The sequence below is a fragment of the Halichoerus grypus genome, chromosome 4, assembly GCF_964656455.1.
Source record: "Halichoerus grypus chromosome 4, mHalGry1.hap1.1, whole genome shotgun sequence".
In the NCBI taxonomy this organism is placed as follows: Eukaryota; Metazoa; Chordata; class Mammalia; order Carnivora; family Phocidae; genus Halichoerus; species Halichoerus grypus.
In genome coordinates this window covers 99,531,915-99,556,292 of record NC_135715.1, presented here as the reverse complement: position 1 = coordinate 99,556,292, position 24,378 = coordinate 99,531,915, and the positions used below count along the sequence as shown (strand labels likewise).

The 24,378-nt window shown below is 40.7% G+C and overlaps 1 protein-coding gene across 5 annotated transcripts in view; it reads left to right on the top strand.

Annotated features, from left to right (window-relative positions):
- The window catches only part of NCKAP5 (NCK associated protein 5), a 973,576-nt gene that overhangs the window by 660,802 nt on the left and 288,396 nt on the right, over positions 1–24,378 (top strand). For all 5 annotated transcript variants that reach the window (XR_013447087.1, XM_078070693.1, XM_078070694.1 and 2 more), the window contains one exon: positions 11,336–11,423. Coding sequence is in view for 4 of the 5 variants with exons in the window: in XM_078070693.1 (XP_077926819.1) it covers positions 11,336–11,423 (88 nt within the window). In the remaining variant the exon portion in view is untranslated. The remainder of the gene's footprint in view (positions 1–11,335; positions 11,424–24,378) is intronic.

Here is a 24,378-nt window from a genome sequence, read left to right as displayed (position 1 = left end):
CTTAATAACATTCTTTTCTCTAGCTTACTTTATTGTAAGAATATAGTGTATAATACGTATACAAAATGTGTTAATTGACTGTTTTTGTGATTGCTAAGGCTTTCAATCAACTGTAGGCTATTAGTAGTTAAGTTACGCAGAATCAAAAGTTATACGTGGATTCTCAAGTGTGGCCGGCGGCGGGGGCGGGGGAGGGTGTCGGTGCTCCTAGACCATGCGTTGTTCAAGGGTGAGTTGTATTATCGCTCATCAATTACATTTCAAAAATCTTATCACTTGGCAGATTTTGAGTGTTTATCTTTGCTTAGTTTCTATTATTTTATTTTTTTTCTTTTACACTAAATCTGTAAAGTGTGCTCTTTCTGTGTGCTTTTACTTATCAAAGAAAATTTATTTTTTGAAGTTAGTTTCAGTATATAGGTTCTCTGCCCTCTCCCCCCAAGTAACCTAGCTTTCATTTTGTAGCATTGACAATTCAAGGATAAATGGACAGTATTTTGGCCTAAAGTCACTGTATTTTTCAACATCTATTTCACTGGGCAGGAATGTGCAATAAAAGTGCTGTATAAAAACTTGTATTCTATGATAAGAAATAGTTGAAGACAATCGGCTTTTATTTAATGTCAACCTTGTGGCTGGGGAGTTTTGCAGTTATTGGTATTAGTTTTATCAGAGCAGTTTCTTTTTCTTAGCAAGATATTCTGATATGGCCATTCTTTGTTTTCTCATAGATACTCCAGGCCAAGAAGGACATACTCTAAATACTGGAGGAAACCTAAATATCCCAAATTGTTGGGAGAAAAGACACATGTATAGGGAACGTAATGAGACAGGGGAAGTATTACCTAGAGGCTCTGGTTGACATTGTTTGAAATGTAGTTAATAAACTTCTATGAATTAATGAAGGTAACTTTAAATGTATGTCATTCAGTTGGAAGAGCCTTAACTGATTTGGCTAACAATGATTTAAAATGCTTTGCATTTGATTAAAATGCCAACACCTATACAAGACTGAAATGGAGCACTCTTACTTTCAGTAGACCTATAGACTAGTATGCATACACTTAAAGTATATTTCTCATTAAGAAAACCCACAATAAGAAATGTAAAATGACAAACCAAATCAGTAGTTGTGTTTGAAAATCCCTTCTCTGTGAAGCCAAATCCTATTCATTTCCCAAAGTTTAGCCTGGATCAACACCTCCAGAGAGCCTTTCTTAGCGTCTTACGTCTCTTTACCTCCATGGCATTTTCTTCCGGCACTGATTACACTGTAGGGTAAGTGGTGGTCTGTCTGTGTACCACACTTGGCAGTTTTTTTTTACTTGAGTTACTAGTTAGAGCACAAAGCACATCATAAGCATGATTATCATATAAGGGAATAGATAAATGAATGTGGCGATAAATGAGTGAATGAATAAATGAATGAATAATTATTCATATCACAGAAGGTGTTATTTTTAAGTTTTCTGCCATTGGAATTAAAATTAGTTTCATCTAAATATGATATTCCCTCTATTTTTCAACACTGTATATTCCCCAAATGAGTAACTCCACAACTTAGGGAAGTTCCACCCACCAAGGATAAATTGATACTCCCCTGCATGATTTGGGTAATAGGAAAAGACAAGAGGGGCGCCTGGGTGGCTCAGTCAGTTGAGCGTCTGACTCTTGTTTTCAGCTCAGGTCATGATCTCAGGGTTGTGTGATCAAGCCTTTTGTTGGGCTCCATGCTCATCGCGGAGTCTGTTTGAGATTCTCTCTCTCTCCCTCTCCCCCCACTCACATACATGCTCGCTCACTCTCTCTCTCTCTAAAATAAATAAATCTTAAAAAAAATAAAAATAAAAAAGATAAAGATATGAGATACACACTGGAGTCCCTAACAAGCTAACAAAATAGTTGTAAAACTAAGAAACCTGGACATGAAATGGTTTTTATGATATTTAACAGTGCCAGCTAGTATATAGGTAAGTGTTTTGGGAGGACATGAGAATAAAACATAGATTCTCATAGGTTAATGTGCAAGAATATGCTTGTAAAATACACAGATTCCTGGCCTCCACTCCCAGAGATTGTGATTTACTGGGTCTCAGGTGGACCTGGGAATCTGAACTTCTAATGAGAACCCTTGGTGATTTCCTGCAGAAAGTCCCAGGGAAAATACTTTTCAGTGGACTAGGGAGAGACTTCTATGGGCCAGAGTTATCAGGAAAGCAGGAGGTAGGACTTAGGCTGGAGCCTGAAGGATGCTTGGATAGGCAAGGAGGGGAAGTAGTGAATCTCCTTTTTCTTATGGTAATTGGCAGAAACATCTCTATCCAAATACCAGATGATTATGATGATTGACAGAATGCATTTTTGTGACATTCCAGTGCCATGTTACTCTGGGAAGTAATATGGAAGGCATATTACTCTGATGCTTCCTTTTTTGTTTATTTTTAATCTAGCATAGAAGCAGATTTTAAATTGACTTCTTTCCCCCAGTTTTCACTTTTTACCTACTAAGTCTTGACAAGTTTCTAAAGTTCAGAGTTTCTAAGAATCAAACATGCCTGTTATTGCCATACCTTAAGTTGTGATGATATTTTAAACAAGGACTGTTGGGTGAAGAGTAGTGAAACATTAGATGTCTCCCTCCACTAACACCACTAGGAAACCATCTCTTCCATTTTCTTGCCAATAAAACTTAGAAGGTTACAAAAGTTTTTCCATGTTGATAGATATTTACTATAAAATAAGCTGCATCAAAAACATGACTAACCACTGTCATGCTGAAGCTTGATAGTGTGTTTTTCAAAGCAAAGCAGACTTTGAAGGCGTTTGTTTGAAGATTCCTTGATCAGAGGGAACACATTTGTGGGTCATTCAGAATGCTCAGAGAGACTAATTGCATAGGCTGGCAATCAATTTGGCATGAATGAAAGAAGAGTGACAATCAATATCTAGCTGGGAAGTGAGAGGAATTTCAATAGTGACAGCTCAGTTGCCCAGCAGAGGGAGATAAGTAGCACCCAGTAAGAAGAGACCAACAAGATGCTTCTTGTCTTTCTTGAGTTTGGGCACTGAGTCACTTAGAGACAACTTCGTATTGTATCATGATCAACACAGTAGCTTATTCTCCAAACCAGTATTGTCTGAAACATTGGGGAGAGGTGCTTTATCTCTCTACACTGTCTGAAAAAAGACAAGGTGGGTGCCTCTGTAAAGTCTTAACTTGCTTGGCCATTACTCCCAAGGAGCCTGTTCCCTGCCCTTCTCATGTCATTGCCAAAAGATCTCTGTTTCAAAGGGTCTTGATTTCTGAAAGAACTATCTTTAAAACCACAATAAAAACAAGCGCCAGTGTATATAACATTTTACATTTTGTCTTAACATCTCTCTATGATAAGGAGAGCTGGCATGAAATACCCGTTTTGCAGACAAGGACGCTGAAGCTCAGAAAATGTGATTTTTCCTAAGTTACATGGCTGGTAAGATTATCTGCTCCCAGACCTAACTCTGCCACTTTAGGGAATGCCAGGGACTGAGATATACTGACTGTATTATGCCACGAGAGTTGAGGTTGGGAGAGGATTTGATAACACTACTTCTCTGGGTGTGCTATGGTTTTGTAATATCTGCTTGCATAAGAGAAACCATTCTGAAATCTTGTGGATCAAACATCACAAGAAGTATGTGATTTAAAGAGCAAGCGCAGTGAAGAATGCCCTATTGGCCTTCATGAGGCTATGGAAGCCAGTTTTGTGGATTCATAATGTACTTCTTTGCCACGATTGAACCTTTTTGTCCAGAAAATTTAACCCTACAGTTTGATCCCAAATATAGCCAACTGTATTTTCCTCACCTTCTCTGACACACTCACAAAAAAAAGGGGGTGGGGAAGAGATTGCTGCCAGTTACTTACTGTTCTGCCCTTGTACATTATTCATATCTGGTGTGACTGTTGGTTCGACCTCTCTGAGCTTTAATGACTTAACACTTGTCAAGGTCCAAAAAAAGAAAAAGGCTTTAAGGTGTGGGAAATGAGATCATGATCAACACAGTAGCTTATTCTCCAAACCAGTATTGTCTGAAACATTGGAGAGAGGTGCTTTATCTCTCAAATTCAAGATGAGTTTGTCAATGAGAACCAAGTCTAATCATTTCATTCAATTATTAATTTTCTCTGGGTCAAATCCCAAACAGATCCTGAAGCACGAGAGAATGGAGTATCATCTGTTTGGTGTATATTTTGGGGGGTTATAAGTATCTGATGAGGAGATAGTTAAAACTGTAGAGAAAGATGTAACTTATCTGAAACATGGTGAACCTCATTTTGAATATCTAACATTATTATATTGCTATATTTAAACTTTCAAGAGCCCAGTGAATATTAAGAAAGAAATCTTGATTGTCTGATCCACATTGTATTATTCTTTGACTAAGGTAAAATTATAAAATTCTCATTTTAAGAAATGGGAAAATGCTGTTCCAAGTTGTTATACTAGTTTTATAAAACAGAATAGCCTCTGATTAAAATCCAGTGACTATTCTCACATTATATTCAAATATTTTTTATTATTCATATCAACAGTGACCAAAAAGAATAAATATTGAGGGCCAATGATAAATTGAACTATCTGCTATCTTAAGAGTTCTCCTAACATTTGAATACTGAACTATAAAAATCTATCCCCCAAATAATACATTTATATTAAAAGTACTTAGGGCGCCTGGGTGGCTCAGTTGTTAAGCAACTGCCTTCGGCTCAGGTCATGGTCCCAGGGTCCTGGGATCGAGTCCCATATCGGGCTCTCTGCTCCGCGGGAAGCCTGCTTCTCCCTCTCCCACTCCCCCTTGCTTGTGTTCCCTCTCTCGCTGTGTCTCTCTCTGTCAAATAAATAAATAAAATCTTTAAAAAAAAAAAAAGTACTTATCCTGTCAATTCAAAGTCTTTTCTGAGCCATATGAGACTCAAAGAACATTCATGCTTTGGACTACTCAAGAAAATTTTTAAAAAAAACTAAATCTGGGTTTATTTGTGAAAATTCATTATTTCAAAGAATTCTATTAGGACACGTTACAAGGATAGATTTAGAAGTTAAGTAGGTGAGCTCATGAGGCTGGGCATGGGTGGTTATATGAATTGTTAACTATTTTGTAATAATAAAACATGATCATCATCATAATTAACAATTATTGCATTAATTAAAACCTCTACTCCATTAAGGGAAGTGACCTGTTTTGTAGACCTCTTAGGGATTCTTGGGATATAGTGCAAACCCTGCCTTCAAAGTATTAACCAGGACAGTGGAAGGTACTGAGCTACACTTCTTTCTGGCACTCACTCACACATATAGGATTCTCCCTCTTTCTCTTTTTCTTTCTGGATGAGTGTGAATTCTGTAGTCACATGAATCCATAAATCCAACTCCATGTTCTACCACTGTTGAGCAAAAACACTTGAGATTTGCTTGTTGACATTCAGGCGATTCCCTTCAACTCCACGTGGAGAATGGGACTTCCCTGAATGCATATCTCTGCTTCCTTGCCTTCTCCATGTCTGCCTCTCCCCATTCAGTGGGCTCCCTGTCCAGGATCAGCACCAGCCTGCCTATGGGAAAATTTATGGCTCTTTCTGCTCACATACACATGGCTCTGAGTGAATATGATGCAGTAATTCAAATTGGACTAGCACCTTTCGATCTATTTATGAATGGTGTTTCAGCCTCATGAGTGAATTAGAGCACTACGGTTTCTGGGCAACAGTATTATTCTTGCAAAATTTGTGCTGAATTAAAAATACATATCATCTAGGAAAGAAATAAGAGATTTTGGCCCTCCCACATTTATCCAGAGTGAGCTTCGGTTTCAGGGCAGTTTTCAGTTATCTTTGCTGTAGATTTACTGTCCCTAACCATTGCAGCGGGGATAAGCAGAGATCAGGTTAAGAACATCAAAGTCACAGCCGACCCGGGGATTGTCCCTGCTTACATGCTTAGATGTGCTAGCTTCTATGTGAGGAAACTCTCGTTTTCTGAGGAAACGAGTTGGTTCAGTTGGGCGGAACCCTATACTAAACCAGCAAAGTTTCCACATGAACAGTTTCCTGTTAGAATTGAAAATTAGTAGGCTTTTCTCTCCACTCCAAAGCTTGAAGAAAGCTTTTCACTGCGGTTAAAATGGGGAGGTAGGATGGGTTGTTGAGCAAAGCAGTGGGAATAGAATGGGAGAAAGAAAATAAAAGCGGGGCGCCTGGGTGGCTCAGTTGTTGAGCGTCTGCCTTCGGCTCGGGTCATGATCCCGGGGTCCTGGGATCGAGCCCCGCATCGGGCTCCCTGCTCAGCGGGAAGCCTGCTTCTCCCTCTCCCACTCTCCCTGCTTGTGTTCCCTCTCTTGCTGTGTATCTCTCTGTCAAATAAATCAATAAAAAATCTTAAAAAAAAAAAGAAAATAAAAGCAAATGATATGGAAGGTCATGCAAAATATGTTTTTCATTAAGATAATTCTATCCTTTCTGCCCCAGCAGCAGAGCAGTGGACTGCCTGTGCAGAGGTTAGTCAGCCGGGAGTCCGATGGTGTTGAAGGGTATCCAGGCTAGGGCCTGAATCTAGAACCCTGATCTCATTAGGGTACTGTTCCCGCCCTCTAAGCTAATTAGCTGCAGATGAAGCATATTAACTGTGGACTGCATATTCAGGGTGACAAAAAGAGCAAGGAATTATTACTGGGAGATGGTTGGTTTGTTTTGCTAATGACCAGAAGCCCGGCATTTAGCCCCAGGTGTCACAGCTTAAGACTTACCCTCCAGTCTTGCTGGCGCCTCTCATTTGTCACTACTTCTCTCTGGCCACTTAGACTTACATATAGGTCTGTGGGGAAATGAAAAGGAGCCAGGGAATGGATGAGGAAAGAAACTATTAGATTCATTCATTCACTCAAAAAGAATTTATGGACCACCTACCCAGTAACGGTAGCTATGCTCAGTTGCTAGAGATAAAATAAACAAGGCAGAGCCACGGACCTCAAGAAACTCGGAGATCATTAATAAGGCAGAAATGAATGGGTTATGGTCTTGCAACCTCTCACAGAAAAGTCAATGAGGGAATATTGAGTAATTTCATTGTTGATTTCATTATTAATGTATTATGTGATTAATCAGCAAGCACTCATTAGAATATTTCTTGAAATGGGACTCAGTTCAGCTTTCAGTTGAAAGAGCCCCATCAATTATCAGTTTTGAGTTGGGGAGAGTGGCTTCTTATTTTGCATTTACTTTGTTCTATTTCTGTCAAAAATGAAGTTATGCTAAACTGATGTCTGATCATAGGAGTCACAAAAGAACACTTCAGTCTAGCGTTCTGATCAGTTTCTAGCATGTCATTAGGCAAAAACTCTTATATTTATACCTGCGCTGTCTGAAATACACTGTTGACATATGAATTCAGTTTCTTTTCTCTGACTTGTGTAGGACTTAGCTTTTTAAAAATAGTTCACTTAATATACTTTAGAACTTAATACATCTCTCCAAGTAAAATTTTGGCCTATGTATTTTTAGTTGACAGACACTTGACCAGTATTTAAGGGAAGAAAGAACTTAGTTTCAGGTCAGAACAAAAATAAAGAAAGAAAGAAAGAACTGGAAGACATTGATTAAGGGTGGTGTTAAACCAACTAGCAGTTTAAAAAAAATGAAAGAGAGAAAAACAAAAAAAGAAAATCTCTGCCTAGACCTGGCCTGGAAAAAGGAATCAGCTTATTTTTAGCCACGTTTGGAAAACAGATTGTAGAACTGTTCTATGTGAAGACTGGTAATGCAAACCCTCACACATCAGCTATCAAAATAATAAAATGAAGTAAAATGTCATTGGGCATCAAACAACAATGGATAATGCTTCACAGTCTTTGATTTTCAGGAAAATAAATAGAGATGTTTGCTAAATGAGAATTTAAAAAAAGGAGATGTCATCAGGGAATAAATAATAGTATCTTCTCATCAGGTTCAAAATATTTTCTCTGTGACCAGATTCATAAAAGTTATGAAAAGATGACACAACTTAATTTTTTACCAAAGGTTAGGATGGGTCACTGCAACTCTGTTCCAAGCTGTAGTTTAGAAATGTAATTGGTTTTAATTAATCACGAAGTAGTGCCAGAAAAAAATGTTCACAGTATTACTGTGGGTCTTGGCTGCTTGAGAATCTAACAACTACCAGCCCACCTCATTTTTTCCTCTTTTTTTTTTTTTTTTTTTTAATATAAAGCCAAGAAGAATGGGGGAAGGTGAAGGGATATTTTTCTTTTTGATCTAGCAACTTCTGCATAGAACTTTTAATTATACAGAAGAGAGAATTCAGCAAGATATGCACTGACATAATTATATTTCAACTTATGAAGAAAAAAAGACAAGATTTTATTTTAACTGAGTCTAACATTTGGGACACATTTAAGCCAAGTGTTTATAAGTGGATGAAAAGTGGATTAAAATAAGAAAGACCTGCAGCTTCTGTGCTAAGGTAGGAAGAAGGTAGATGAATATTTAGAAAACCAGAGACCAGTCCCTGATCTGTCCTGAACAAACTGCCTGATCTTGGGCAACTTGTCACCACTAGCATTACTTTTTTTGTTGATGATCGATTTGGCAGACAGCATGGGAAATCTGCTACCATTGAAGAGATTGTCTTTGTTTTTTCATAGAGTGAAATCGAATATTAGAAATTGGCTCTGATCACTTAATATTTCAGGATCTGTGCCTTCTTCACACCTATTTTTTTTTTTTTATATATAAATTTAGTTTGTCTTTTCTACCAGACTTTAAGCTCTCCCCAGGTCAGAAATGGTGTTTTTGCCTTTTTGGGCTCAGCATCCCATAGATGTTCACCAAGGTAACTCTTCATTAGGAGTTAAGACTCTTTTTCATTTAAAATCATTTCCTGGGGCACCTGGGTGGCACAGTCGGTTAAGCATCTGACTCTTTGTTTCAGCTGGGGTCGTGATCTCAGGGTCATTAGATCAAGCCCTGCATTGGACTCTTTGCTCAGTGCAGAATCAGCTTCAGATTTTCTCCCTCTCCCTCTGCCCCTCCCATTTGTGCTCTCTCTCTCTACAATAAATAAATAAACCTTTGAAAAATAAAAAAAAATAAAATAAATAAAATAAAATAATTTCCTGGATGTAAAAAAGGCCTAGTGGAAAGAGGAAGCTCTCTTACAGTCAGGAAAAATGGTTTAGTCCTAACCTACCCAACTAACCATGATCCTGTGAGGAAGCCTTTAACCTTTCTGTGTCTCTGCTTTCTTATCTACTACATGGATGTAATGATCTTTTACAAGTACATTATAATGATTAATAGATGAGAGTTCTTTGACAAGTTTGAAAGTACTGTTTAATTTTTTATCATTAATAACACAAGACTTGTGAAAATACAGGGAACAGATTTTGCTCTCCTGGCTAGATGCACGAAAGAGGTAGCTCATATAAATGTAGTCACAAAGCATTCTTTAACACTTGTAATGGTGTCCCCTGTCTTCTGAAATCCTGAGTGGGTCTTGGTGACATCCCCTGTGGAGGCAGAATTTCCCCAGTTATAGTCCAGATTTGGATTGGCCCAGATCATCTGTAATTTCCTCACTCTGCTGCTAAGTAGTTTTATCATATTAGAAAGGTTGGCATTTTGAACTAAACTCCTTTGGTTACGGTAATAGTCTTGCCACTTCATGGAATTCATTGGCCTCCTAGAGCCCTTAAATTGCCATGCCAGAAGTGCTTAGTAAAAGAAAGAAGCTGATCAGCCTGCTTTCCCTCAAGTCTTTTAAACTAGTAAAATACATGCTTCAGAATGGGACTAGAAGAAACAGCCAACTCAGGTTCTGAGAAAAGAGCACTCACTGTGTTCAGTGCATTTAATTCAGGTGTCCTGCTCTAAGTGTCTGGTTCATGTATCCTCATGGATCGGCCCTAAGGACAAGGTCATTCAAACACAGAATATACATGGTCAGTTCCTGGCACAGAGTAACTACTTAATACTTTTTAAAATGAATTAACAAAGATTTCATATAATGGCATCTACTGAGTACCTACTTTATCTATAACTGAGGGAGACACATAAGAAATCTATGACATGGTTCTTTACCAAATATTGTAATTTACTTCAGAAGACAGAACATACATATATGAGATATTTGAGCATTAAAGTGGGGAATTTTTAAGTGATAGAATGAATGATATAAAGCATACGACTATAAAAGTTCAAAGAGGGGCGCCTGGGTGGCTCAGTCGTTAAGCGTCTGCCTTCGGCTCAGGTCATGATCCCAGGGTCCTGTGATCGAGCCCCGCATTGGGCTCCCTGCTCGGTGGGAAGCTGCTGCTCCCTCTCCCGCTCCCCCTGCGTGTGTTCCCTCTCTAGCTGTGTCTCTCTCTGTCAAATAAATAAAATCTTAAAAAAAAAAAAATTCAAAGAAATGGGGCGGGCAATGAAGATGTCTCTTAGGTACTGAAACTTGAAGTAGATTTTGGAAGATGGTTGGAAACAAGAAGATGCAAGGGTTTGGCATTTCAAGAAGTAGTAACAACATGAGACAATGTCTGGAAGTGGAAATTGGTGTGTTTGTTTTACTCTTTATTTTGGGTAATGGGGGATGGGCACATGAAGTAGGTATGTAAGAAAAGATAGGATTATAATATACAATATACATTACAATATAACCTGCAGAAACACTAATTAATATGTACCAGGATGTATGTGTAAAGATGTTTATTATTTAAAAGAGTAAAAATCTTAAAGTAATTTAAGTTCCATCAGTAGAGGAAGGGTTAAATAATTTATGGTGCATTCACATCATGAAATACCAGGAAGTAGCTGAAAAGAATAAAGTAGATATTTGTGTGCTGACATGGAAAGACCACCATGGAAAGACATAATAGTGTGTTAACAGTGAAAATGCATTCATATAATATTCGTCAACTTTGAAAATTAATTTTAAAAAATCAAAGTGGTATTTCAGGAAGATTAATGTGGTGACATTGTACCAAATTAAAAGGGAGTGATTGAAAGTGAAGAGGGATATTGGGAGATGTTTGCGTCAGTACAGATGCAGAAGGCCAAGGATAGGGACCTGAATGGTAACGAGAAAGAGAGAGAACTCAGAGACATTCTGAAGAATGATTTTAAAGGACTTCGTGACAGACTTCTAATATAGGGGATAAAGGAGAAAGAAAAAAAAAGTAGATTTCCAGGTATCAGCTTAGGAAATACACTGAAGAAATATTTCTCCTAACTAGAATAGACCCATTTTAATCAAACCTTCTTTAAAGAAAATTCTTTATGTATTTTGCTTGTTTGTTCATTTCTCAGGATGGAAGAAACAGTAAGAAATCTACTACAGAGTCAAGGGCCTCCAGAGCAGAAAAAAGAAGAAACTGTTAATATAATGGTCTATCAGGTACGCCATGTTTCTTACTCTTAGCTGGGCACCAGTTGGCTTGTTTTTGTTGTATTTCTTTAGCTTTGTCCTCCCTAATGCAGAGATAAATAGACAAGTATGGTCCAGACCCCGGTGCTGGGAGCCATGCAGTCACCTCTGCTTAAGGAATCATGTACATGTTTACTTATCTCCTTCATTTCTTGAAATGTGACTGTGAAACGAATTGTAGATTTGGTCGTAGGAAGGTGCAAAAAGTAAGTTTATAATGAAACAGAGAGACCTATAAAAGTATTGTAGTACTCTGTGGTCAGGGCAATAAGACAGGTATCTATAACATTCTCTGGGAACACAGAGGTGAGGGACTCATTCCATCTACGGAGTTAAGTGTCATACCTCTAAGAAGTATGACACTTGGTATATTTCAGAGGTGTGACACTTGGGGGCCTGAGGGATAGGGAACAGGAGGAAGGATGTTGCAAGAAGAGAGGTGCCTAGAGGAAGATACAGTGGTTGAATTTGCATGGCAGACCCATGGAGAATGAGAAGCTCAAGGTAAGTAAATAATGGCCTGGTGAGATAAAAATCTCAAAGGTGAGACTGAGGGGACATGGAAGAGCTGGGTGAGGTCACGCTTGCATGCTTGCAAGGGCCTAACCTTGAACCTTGGGCAATGTGAAGTTTAAAGAGGTCCAAGGACAGTAAGTGGTAGATGAACTAACCAGTCTTTGTCTTCTGATAGTCCTCATTCCATGGTTCTTTAACACTAGCAAAGCAGCCAGGGTGGCAAGCAGGGCATCCGATCTGAGCATGACTGAAGTTGGCCACACAGACGAGAAGGCTCTGGCAGTGTGGGGAAGGGAAATACAGCAGAAAGAACATAGGCACTCGACATAGATACATTGAAGACTTTTATTGAAATAAAAGACTTCAAATCACAATAGAGAACTGATAACTATCACACAACTCTGCATAGGGAGCTTAAAAAGCTAAAGAAGACAAGGAAATGGGAGACATTTGTGGAAATCACTGGGCAGCCCTAGATTTTTGCCAGCTAAAAAGCAAGTGTGTCTGGGGAGGCAAGCATAGAAACCCCACTGATAAAGATCATGTCACATGATTTTCCCTGAATTTATGGAATCAGGGGTCTACAACGCAACTTGTTATCAAGATTGGGAAGAATCTGATAATAAAAGTCGCAATATTTTTTAAAGATTCATTTATTTATTTGAATGAGAGAGAGATAGAGGCAGGGCAGAGGGAAAGGGGAGAGAGAATCTCAAGCAGACTCCGCAGTGAGCATGGACCCCCAATGTGGGGCTCAGTCTCACGACCCTGAGGTCCTGACCCGAACCAAAATCAAGAGTCAGATGCTTAACTGACTGAGCCACCCAGGAGCTCCAAAATCCATGGTATTATATGAAGTTAAGAAATCTAGGCAGAGTTAACCTTACTAAGTTTATGCCCAAAGTAGTTGACTCTTGAAGCATACAGTCTACTTTATGACAAGGGGCAACTGTTCTCCATCTCCAGGGAAGACTGTACAAGGCATTGACTTCTTACCAGGGAAGGAAATAAATTAGCTCCAAAGGACAGTAGGAAAAAAATCACTAACATCCATTTCTAGGGGGAGGGTTTAGATTCTTCTTTAGGGGTGGTCTTTACACAAGGAATGCGTGGTCAGCTTTTCCCGATGTGTGGTGGCCTAAAGTCAGGATAAGGATTTAAGTTCTCCTAGCTCTGGATCTTTCCTAGGTATTATGTGTGCTTTGGTAGAAAAAGGAGGTCTAAGTCAAACACGGGACTTGCTTCTGCATTAAGCGGTTCTGTGCAGCCTAAAAGAGTCCTGTGAATCCCAAACTGAAGTAAGTCATCCCTTCCTTCTCACAGGTAACGCCAGGCTCCAGTTAGAACTAAATCATTCAGTGTTTCTCTGGTACCTTTCCCGATCTCCTCAGGATGGTTCTATTTCACCCAGGTTCTTGTTTTCTTTCGATCTCTCCTTTCTAGTCTCCCCACCACTTATTAGCCAAACCTGCGGTGTCGACACATACCATCAGATTTCATTTTGTGAAGTTGGAAGCTCCTTAGAAAAACAGATACAGTTTTAAAAATGTGGTTTTTTTGTTTGTTTGTTTGTTTGTTTTAGACTTATTTATTTACTTGACAAAGAAAAAGCACAAGCAGGGGGAGCTTCAGAGGTAGAGGGAGAAACAGGCTCCCCACAGAGCAGGGAGCCGACACAGGGCTCGATCCCAGGACTCTGGGATCATGACTTGAGCCAAAGGCAGATGCTTAACCATAAAAACGTGTTTTAAAACTATTTCCTCTCTATAACCCAGCCTGTTGGGTTTGAGAAATTAGCTCTCCTCTCTGGGGAGGAGACAGTTAATAACTTGAATGAATGCTACATGGAAGGGATTTTTCAGTCATCACTCTAATTGGCCTGTGGCTCATTGTCCAGAAAATGGGAGAGAGACATTGGTTGTAAGAGCCATAAAATCACTTATATGTTCAAGAGATATTTATTGGGCTTCTAGCATATACTGGGCGCAACCTTGTTCTCTGGGGGTTCAAGGAACCGAGAATGAAGAGAAGAGAAAGAGGAATGTTGCTGGGTGGTACTGAGTCCCAGGAAGGTCCCTGCCATCTCACAAATCCTAGTCTAAATATGGCTGAGGGGAGCAAAAGAGCGTGTGCAAAATGCGCATGGTGATGCTGGGGGAGCACGTAGTCAACACTTCCCCGAAGCCACATTCTTTGTTTCAGGTAAGAGCTGGGAAATTTATTGCTTCATCATATGGGGTGTCATTAGCACCGCTGACTCAGATTTTCCAACTGTGAGATTTCTCTGACAGGAGCCAGAGGCCCAGGAAAAGGTTAGGCCCATGGGAAAGGTAGAGTTTGTTTCATTTTCCATCATGGAAGTGTTTATCCTGAGGCTTTTATCACTGAGTTAATATAATAATAGCAGAGTAATAGCTTCCTGTGTCCCAGGCCCATGCTAATTGCTTTGCATGCATTAAAGGCTGGTCATATTTTGTTCTAGGGGTGTGTTCCTGAAGACCTCTCGTAATTTGTTATTTATGTTGTTTCTAGCTTGCATAATTGAGCATGGATTCTCTCAAAGGACAGTGTTTTTTTCTGTTCAGCAGCTGAAGCAGACCCACCATGAGGCAGCCGGTGGTTCGCAGTTTACCAGCTTTACCACTGTGCAATCCTTGACTCTTTTTTAATTTGGAGAATTTTCGTGATTTCAGGGTTTGTGCACGAAATAACATTAGTCACATTTATATGTGACCACAGTTTCCCATTTGCCTCACTCAGAGTCCCACTGAATGCGACTAGATTGTAGCACCCTCAGTCCCCACCACAGTAGTGTTACTGTCGCCATCTTACAGACGTGGACATAGTTTCAGAGAGGGTGAGCACTTGCCCCAAGATGCACAGCCTGAAGTAGCCCCCAAGGCCCTTGCACCCTAATGGGTCTGACTCCATGCCCTCAGCTCTTCATGCTGAGGAATTCAGAGAGACTAAATGATGGGGCCCAGCTTACCCAGCTGGCTGTTGGAACTTCAACCTGGGTCTTTCCTCTTTTTATCTAGAGCTCTCTTTATTCGTTCATTTCCTCATTCATTCCAATGATAGTTATTCATTTACTTTTTACCAAACTCAGTGGCTTGAAACCACACGAATTTATTCTCTTGTAATTCTGGAGGTCAAAAGTCTATACTCATGGTGCTGGTGGGGCAACATTCTCTCCTCGGGCTTCAGGACAGAATTGTTTCCTTAGTTTTTCCAGATTCTAGCAGTCCTTGGATTGTGGTTTTTAACTCCCATCTTCAAACTATGTCACTCCAGACTCTGGTTGCATTGTCATACTCCCTTTTCTGAGTTTGACCCTCCTCCCCCTCTCCTTCTTACAAGGGATCCTATGATTCCATGGGGCCCATCCAGGATAATCTCCCCATCTCAACATCCTTCATTTAATCACATCTGCAGAGTCCCTCATGCCACGTCAGGTGCCATATTCGCAGGCTTTAGGGGTTGGGATGTGGACATCTCTGGTGGGGGGAGGGGCAGGGCAGGCATTGTCTGTCTGTCACACTCACGTGGCATTAGCCCAGCAGGCTGGCAGTTCCTAGCAGACACCAAGCTAAGTGCTGGAGATGCAAAGATGCCTGCCTCACAGAGGCCTTTTCCTGGAAAGCTCAATTTATAAGATGCTGAGGAGTGGTGAGGGAAGGCAAATAATCAAATACGCACTAATGTGATAGGGGCCAAAATAGCAGTTTGCATGGATGGGTTCTGGGAACACAAAGGAAGATGCCACCAAACCTAGCACGTTGCTCTTCCTGGAGGCTCTGCCTCCTGACCAGGACTTACATTTAATAATCCATTTTGCTTTTTTTTTTTTCCTTAGTCTCTGTTGTCTCTTGATATGGACCCAGGAATCATGAACTTCTTCCTGAGTCCTACAGCCTGTCTTTCTCAGAACATCTTCTATCCCTAGTGTTTTAATACAACATCTGACCGTTAGGACACATATGCTTGGTGTTTTACAGTTTACAAAGTGCACAAAATGGATCCCATTTGTTCCTATCAGCAGTCTCTAAAATAGACATTACCATCCTCATTTCTAAGGGTGAGTCTCAAAGAAGGCTGTTCCAATTCTGGCAAATGTTCAGTGGTAAAGCTGGAGATAAATCATAGACTTTCCTAAATGAGATACATGGAGGAAAATTGAGAAGCTACCTGTGGGGCACTTTGATGGTGGGGTGGGGAGCGAGTACAGACTAAACTCCCCGGCTCACAGAGTCCCTGTCTCAAAAAACAGAAATGAAAAATGAGTGAAAGTAAACGGAGCTAAATTAATAAGCCATGTAATGTTCACGCCTGTCATTTCTCCTGTGGGAAAGGCGTAAGGAAAATAGCGTCTTTATGTGTACGTAGGGAAGGCGCTACACCTGGGACCTAGGACAGTGTCATTTCACTGGGGGGGGGAAACAAGAGACCCCAGAGATTGTCTGCGAAGCGACCTGAACAAGCAGGAACATCTGCAGCTTTTCTTCTGCTTTCTTTCTTTCTCTTGCTCATTCCTGCCAGGTATTTGGGGGGCTCTTATGTGTCATCTTATATATCCTTGTCACACAGGTCACCACGTCATCTAGCTAAGTAAGTTAGGAAACACGTTAGGAAAAAAACATGATCAGACATGAAAGGTGGTGATTAAGCATAAATGAAATGGAGCAGTTGCTTCAGAGGAGTGTCATCCCCTCCATGTTGGCCGTCAGAATATTTAAGACAAAAAAAGAAAAAAGAAAAAGAAAAGTTGAGGGCACCTGGCTGGCTCACTCTGTAGAGCGTGCGACTCTTGATCTCGGGGTTGTGAGTTCAAGCCCCGTGTTGGGTATAGAGATGACTTAAAAATAAAATCTTCAAAAGAATATTTTAGACAGGCACCCTAAGAAAAGAGAATCCTGCCACTCCCAGGGGATCACCCTGTTTACAGGTGCCTTGTGTCTGTAGTGGCCTGGGGCTTCCTTGCTGCAGCTGAGGGGCTTCCTCTCGTCTCTGCTTTGTCATACGGAACATGGATTCAACCCACATTAGCTGACCCATTTAGAAAGAAAACAGTGGGTGCAAAAGCAGAAACACCGATGAGGGGAAAAGACCTGTGTGTGGCAACGGCTTCTGCCACTAACAAGGCTTGTGACCTCAGATGGTCACCTAACCTCTCCGGGGTCCTTGTTTTTCACATGTGTAGAAGAAGAGGTGTTGGATTAGATGTGAGATCATAAATGAAATACGCACAGTGGCCAAACAGCGCAAATGGCCACAGTGGGCCAGGCAGGAGAAAAATCGTGTTCTCTAAGGGTTAACGTGCTCTTTTTTGGCCTTTGAAAAGAAATAAGTACAGAGAATGTTTTGGGGGTTGGTTTGTTTTATTAATAAACAAAAGCCTTGCTTTGAAAACTACACAAAAGCAACTCACACGTGGTTTCATGCCAAAGGGCATGAGGGAGTTTTGGGGACTCTGGCAAACTGAAGAGCCTTTGGTCTAAGAGCAGCAGTCCCACCCGGAAGTACACACCAGTGTGGATGGACGGCCTTATGTTTCAAAAGAAGATCAAAGTTGAAGTTCTTATGGGTAGTTTTTTAGTCTGTAAATAGCGGCTTATTTTTTTATACAGGGACTAAATAAAAATCTGCTAGACTAAAGACAACCCTCAGAACAGAGAGAGAATTTCTAGGGGTTCTTCCCGCTCTTAAAACTCGGGGAAATTGACACTCCTTTGCTCTCCTATGTGGCCTGGTCTCTACAGAGTATAGCACAGAGTGCCTCTACCTATAATACTCTGACCCACGACTGGCCACCCACTCGCTGAGCACCTACTATGTACTGGTCCTATTCTAATCGTTTTATGAGTGTGAATTCACTGAATTTTCACAAGAACCCTTTGAAATAGGTCCTGTAATTTTCCTTATTTTACAGAAGATGAAACTGAGGCACAGGAAGGTTAAAAAGCTTGCCCAAAGTGACACATTACTCTCTTTAGGTTGCTTGAGTTCCTTCCTACCCTTTAAAGCAGAGTACATAGATCAACATGACAGTGGACTGTAGAGATGTCACGGAGAGATGCCTAAGTCATTGTCCCAGCAGAGAGCACATTACACTAGTGTCCTAGTGTCTGAGGCTCCCTCTCCTCACCCCTTTGCTCTGTCCCACCTTCGTAGAGAGCCCTGAGCTGTGTGTTTTTTGAGCCCAGCTCCATTATTTCCAATGATGGCTTATGTTGGGTCACTGATGCTATAGCCTGTGTTTAAAGCAATACAGTATGTTACCCAAATCATTTCCATTTGAAGTGATTTAATTGATAATCAAAATGACTTTTTCCTTAAGTGGTTCCTTCAAAACAGTCTCAGATGTGATGAAGCAGGTGATGCTTGGGGAAAGGGATCCTTTCTAGTTATCCTAAAATCTGTCAGTCATCAAGAATGTATCCACATCCTTTTATGCACATGGAAAGCACCGGACATAGGCTGGGACCTTCCTCACCGAAGCTCAAGGCCTGCCTGGCAGAGATGTTACTTATTTCACAAATTCTAATTCTTATCAGGAGGGGGAAATTTTTGCCTTTAAACTTCACCTCTTTTCCCTGTAATGACTTAAGCAAATTCAGAAATTTCAGTGCACTAGGAAGAAAAGTTAAGGTTGAAAAATTAAGGAATCAGTTACAAAAATTACCGTTCTAAGAAAGCTCTTTTCAACAGCAATATTCTTAGTATATTTTAAGTGTGAACTTTTCAAACTTTTAACATAAAACATTTTTTTTCATGAATATATGTAAATGCAAGGCAAAATTGAAATATCTTTGATTTTTGGAAGCTACAAGGTTCTTGGCTCTATTTCCTGGCTGAGTAGCAGAATTACCTGAGGGAATCATCACAGATCAAGCTATCTGGGCTCCTCCATAGGATGATCTCCGTTGTTTTGTCATTTCCAAGTTTGAGAAGTCATTTTGACTCCTCTGGTCCGTAAGTGCATTGGGAACCTGTGAGGTGCTTTAATAGCCATTCATTCCACCATCCCTGTTCTCTTGCTTTGCAAAGAAGAAAAGGGAGTTGAGGTTCAAAGCTCCCTTCTCAGTCCAGCGCATGCATACATATCTATGCTGATTCTTTCATGTACAGTATTTGTCTCATAAGTGCCCTGGCAGTTAATTAGCCAAGAGAACTAAATTCTTCAGAGCTCTTTAGAGAGCTTGTCTGTAATTCATCCAAGTTATTCAGAAAAGTGGGGTTGTTTTATTGTTTTTTTTTTTTAACGTAAATAAAATTTGGTAAACAAAGCAAAAACAGATCAAAAGTGAGTACATTCCATGGGTGCATACCGGTTGGGAAAAAAATGATTTAAAATTCTATTGAGTGTCTGTTGATAGAGTGGTTAAGCCTTTGCATAGTTATTTATAAAATTATAATACACAATGGGACATGAAATATTTTTATTGAGTTCTTTTATGTATATCTGCGGCCTGTAATCTCAGGAAATCTCAAGTGCCTTTGATTCTGCTTTAAGAAATTTGGCCTTTTCTTTGAATTGCTGTGAACTTTGAATAGCTGCTGAAGTGAGTAATGGTAATAAAGGGAGTATTTTTATTGTGTGTTAAGTCCTTAAATGGCTAAAACCGATCCTTGAGGAAACAGTTTTCTTCCTCTTTGTGTTCTTTTTTATTTTGTTTTAAACAACATCTTCTATTCGGATAGTAAGTTTAGGTAAAGGAGGTAGGATTTCTCAAAACCAAGGTGTGTGATGAAGTTCCGGACAGCCAAAAACATTGCCTTTCATAAAATATTCCTTTTCTCTTTGAAACTGTTCTCTAAGATGAACTTATGATTTTACACTCTACAGAAGACTTTCCCAAATTCCAGAAGTTTTCAAAACAATCTCATATGGGGGCATCTGACTGAGGAGAGCATTCACCTCTGAAATGCCAAAGTCATATTAAATACTTTGAAAGGAACAGAGGAGTAGTTTTAAATAATATCACTAAAAGTTTAAGTAGCTACCTCCGTTCTTCTTGGGAATTTAAATTCCCTGGTTTAAGGGGCTCTGACTCTACTTTCTTGGTCTCAATTTCTGTCTAAATTCTGTGTTCAGACATGAATATTTTCCCTGAATGAAACTCTTACCAAGTCAAAGCAGAATATGGTCTCTCTGTTAAAACAAATGTAACCTATGGATAAGATGGGTCCCTGGAGAAGCACCTTCTCTTCATACAGGTGAGCTGTTATTGCCAATGAACCTGAGAGCCGCTTTCCTCAGCTCATCTCACGGAGGGCCAGACTTGACTTTGGAATACCCAGTAAATGTTTTAGGTCAGGAGGTTCCGTAGGTAGAAACCAAAAGATGTTGGCCTTTAGTGAGTGTGTGGCCCGTGCAAATACTTTGGGTACTTCAGCTCATTAACCAGGCATATCAGTTATTTCTTCCTCTTAGGAAACAAATGAATTTGAACAGAGCAAAATCACGGCGATATCCATTCTTGAGCTTTGATCTCATTTTTGTAACTCATTTGAAGCAACAAAACTATAATTTTCTTTGTTTTCAGACTTGGTTTATCAATACTTTGGAAAATGGAGATAAAATAGTCTGTGGGGGAGAAATGGTCAATTTTGGAATTAGGAAATAGTTAAGGAAGAAGTGGAAAGCACCTGCTGGAAAAAAAAAAAGTACACTTGGATTACAGAGAGCTCGTCTACAGTAACCTTTCAGCTCTGCTGTCCTTACTGATTTTGTCTGCACACCAAACACTGCATGGCAATGACGAGGAATCACCATGTGTGGGTGAGAGGAGAGTGGTCTGCTAGAGGCTGCCATCTGCATCCAAGTCGTTGCAGAATTCAGGTGTCAAGTGGCTGCACCAACAGATCGGAGGAGGCGGAACCACAGCTCTGGCAGGCTCAGGAGCTTGTCCCTGTGCTCCATACAGCAGTTTCTGGGCTCGGGAAAACTGGCCATCTGCTAGCATGTGACTTTCCCAGGACTCAACTGAAAGACAAAGGGTTGGGGTGTGTTCTAGGTCTCAGCTTGCCTGGGTCTCAACCTAGAATGTCTCTTCCAGCAGAAGAGCCTGGGCCTTGGTATGTTTAAAAATGTCCCCAGGTGATTCTAATGTCACTAGGATTGGGAGTGAGTCAACTCCATGATTCTGGAGGCCTTTGCTAGCCAGCCCAACTCTGTGAGGAGGAGAGGAGGAAGAAGATTCATAAGGAAGTTTGACTTACGGGGGGAGGGAAATGCAGAAGGTCAATGAAAACTCAATGATTGCTTTCTCTCCCACTCATACTTTGCTCTTGCCTGGAAGGGGAGGTTATCGAATCTGAGGATGCTGAAGGCCCGCACCAGCTGTGCCGGTGCCCAAAGGTGGAGGATTTGCCCCCCATGCATGAGGCTTTTTAAGTCCTCAGGCTCTGAAAGGATGGAGATAGTGGAGAAGTTCATTGAACGTGCATTTTCCCCTCCATCCCGTGTCAGTCTATCAGCCACTCATTCTAATACAGATGCAAACAGTGTTCCATGTTTCTTCTTCTTCCTATGTAAGAGCTCACTCAGATTAATAACGGGAAGAAACAGTCTGAGGAAAGGAAAGTTGTAGGTCATGAAAAATGATGCTGTGAACTCTCAGCAGCCCCTCACTTTCTAGGGACTATGCAAATAAAGAATTGTGGTTAAGGGCACCTGGGTGGCTCAGTCGGTTGAGCTCCCACCTCTTGGTTTCAGCTCAGGTCATGATCTCAGGATCATGATATTGAGCCCCGTGTTGGGCTCCATGCTCAGCAGAGTCTGCTTGAGATTCTCTCTTTCCCTCTTCCTCCCTACCGCTTGCATGCACACTCTCTCTCTTTCTCTCTCTAAAATAAATAAATAAATAAAATATTTTTTAAAAAGGATTGTGGTTGGAGAATGTGTGAAGGGGAATTAATGTAAAGAAGTTGTTTCAGGGTCAGATATACCTGGGAGAAGATCTCGTTTTTCTCACTCAGTTTTGTCATCTTGAGCAACTTAATCAACTTGAGTCTCCTTTTTTTCTTCTCCATTGTGGGCATAACAAGGCTAACTTTTAGGCTGTTATTTTAAAGGGCTTCCCTAGACATGATTTCATCTAACAATTGGAGAAAGCGAATGGTAACGTGTACAGCACATGTTGGGTATTCAACAGACAGTAGCTAGTATTATTATGACACATCTAGCCCTATCTGTCTACTCATCTTTCTCTTCATACAGGCAGATTCCCCTCTTACCCTGCCCCAGTCTAGTCTACCTTATTGACTAGCACCATGGAAGTTGTTGAGAGCCTAAAGGTTCAGAATTGGAGAAAATGATAAAACTCTGAAAAATGTGGATTTCAAGAGCACTGAACCCAGCCCACGTTCCTAGACAGAACTGGCCTTTGTGGTAGTATCTTCTCCCACTGCGCCATCTGTCATCCCCAGGCCCTGTCTACCAACATTTTCTCCCTTAGGTATGGTTCTCTGAAATTCCATCCATTAAAGCACCATTCCATGTAAAAAAATAAAGAATCCAGAAGATAAAAAGCTCAAGGGAAGATCATTCAGATGTTAGTGTGAATGGGTTAAATCTGTGGGCTTTGCTCTATCAGCTTATCTCAGAATACTGGAATTTAGGATGTGGGGTTTTATTTTTATTTCATTTACAAAATAACTTATAAATGTATTCATAAGATCTGTCTCTTGGGTCATTATATTTAACTTGTCTAACCCTATTATTATTGTATTTTTTCTTCTCCATGAATTCTTATTACCTATTTTTACCTAAATATTTGGACATCACCAATGGAGGAAGAGTAGTGAAAATTGCCACAATAACAATTAATATGTGTTTTACAATTTACACTTTGACAACATCATCTCATTTGATCCTCACATTAACCTCTCAAAATAGGAAGGACAATAAGTTCATGTTCACTTTAAAGCAACTGAGTTTCACAGAGGCACTTGGACTTTCTAAGGGTCATACAGTGTCAGGCTACAGTGGATTCAGCCTCTTGACTCCAAGTCTCATAGTCTTGCGGGAGTAGCATTAATTACATTCTACATCAGTGGTTCTCCCATTTGGCTGTGCCTTGGAGTCATCTGGAGAGTTTCAAAACTTATCGATGTCCTGGTTCTACCCCAGGGATTCTGATTTAATTGATCTGATGTGTGGCCTGGGCACAAAAATTTTAAAATCTCCACAGGTCAATTCTAATAGCAGCCTGGGTTGAGAACTACCACATGACAAGGCATTAGATTCAGCTGTGTGTGTGTGTGTGTGTGTGTGTGTGTGTGTATATATAATTTCTTGCTCATATCATGCTGAAGCTTCTTCCAGCCATGGTCTTGTTTTCAGTAACCTACCACCAGCATTTGCCCCAGAATAGCCAGCCTGGTGCCTTTTGTTTAAGAGGCACGTTGAACTTCTGCCGAATGTGGGAGTTGGTTCTTGAAAGATACTAAAATTCAGATAAATGGAAAGGTTCTTTGCTTCTATGGATACTGTGATGAGAGGCAGCAGAGGATTATGGGTACTCCAGGGAGGTACAGCAGAGGATTATGGATATTCCAGTGAGGTTCAGCAGAGAATTATGGGTACTCGAGTGAAAGGCAGCAGGGGATTATGGGAACTCCAGTGAAATGTGGCAGAGGATTATGGATACCCTGATGAGAGGCAGTGGGGGATTGTGGGTAAGCTTAGAGCCTTTAGAGACCAACAGCCTAGGCCCAGATCCCAACTGATCCTAACCTCTCAGGGCCCTAGGCCTAGGGACCTTACTCGTAGTCATTCAGTCACAGTAGTGAACTCGTTGCTAGGGGGGCAGTGGAGAGGTGGAAGGCAGGCCAAGGCTCTTGGGAGAACAGGATGGCATTGACTGGAGCAGAGGCCTGGATGGAGTGAGCACTAGTGCCGATGTCTGAGGAAGCAGAAGTGTCCAGGAAAGCCCTGTGGGTCTAAAGGCCCTGCTGAAAATGGAAAACCGTAAATAGGAGGGAACCATGAACACAAAGAAAATAAGACAGGATTCTAAATTCATCCTAATTATTTGTTGCCTGTTAACTGAGCTTGAGGCCTCTGTTCCTTTTGTAAAATTCAAACAACTAGCAAGTTTTAGAGAGCGACTTTGTCCTTGACGTAATGAAAGGCAGGCCCTGGAAAGACAGTATAAACTTAGCAGACAGGATGTGGGCAGCCAGGCCCCAGGGCTGATCCTTGTAGGGAACTCCTGGAACCCCTCTCAGCCCAACAAGTTCAAAGCCTTTTCATTTGGAGCTGAGCTTTCAGAGTGGCCTGAACCAATCTTTTACCAGTGTCTGGGATAGTGCTGGGCACACAAAACCAGCTGAGTTTCATGGGCTGTCAGATGATGAAAACTGGGTGGCATCCTTACTGTGTAGCCAAAGTTATGGCCAGAAT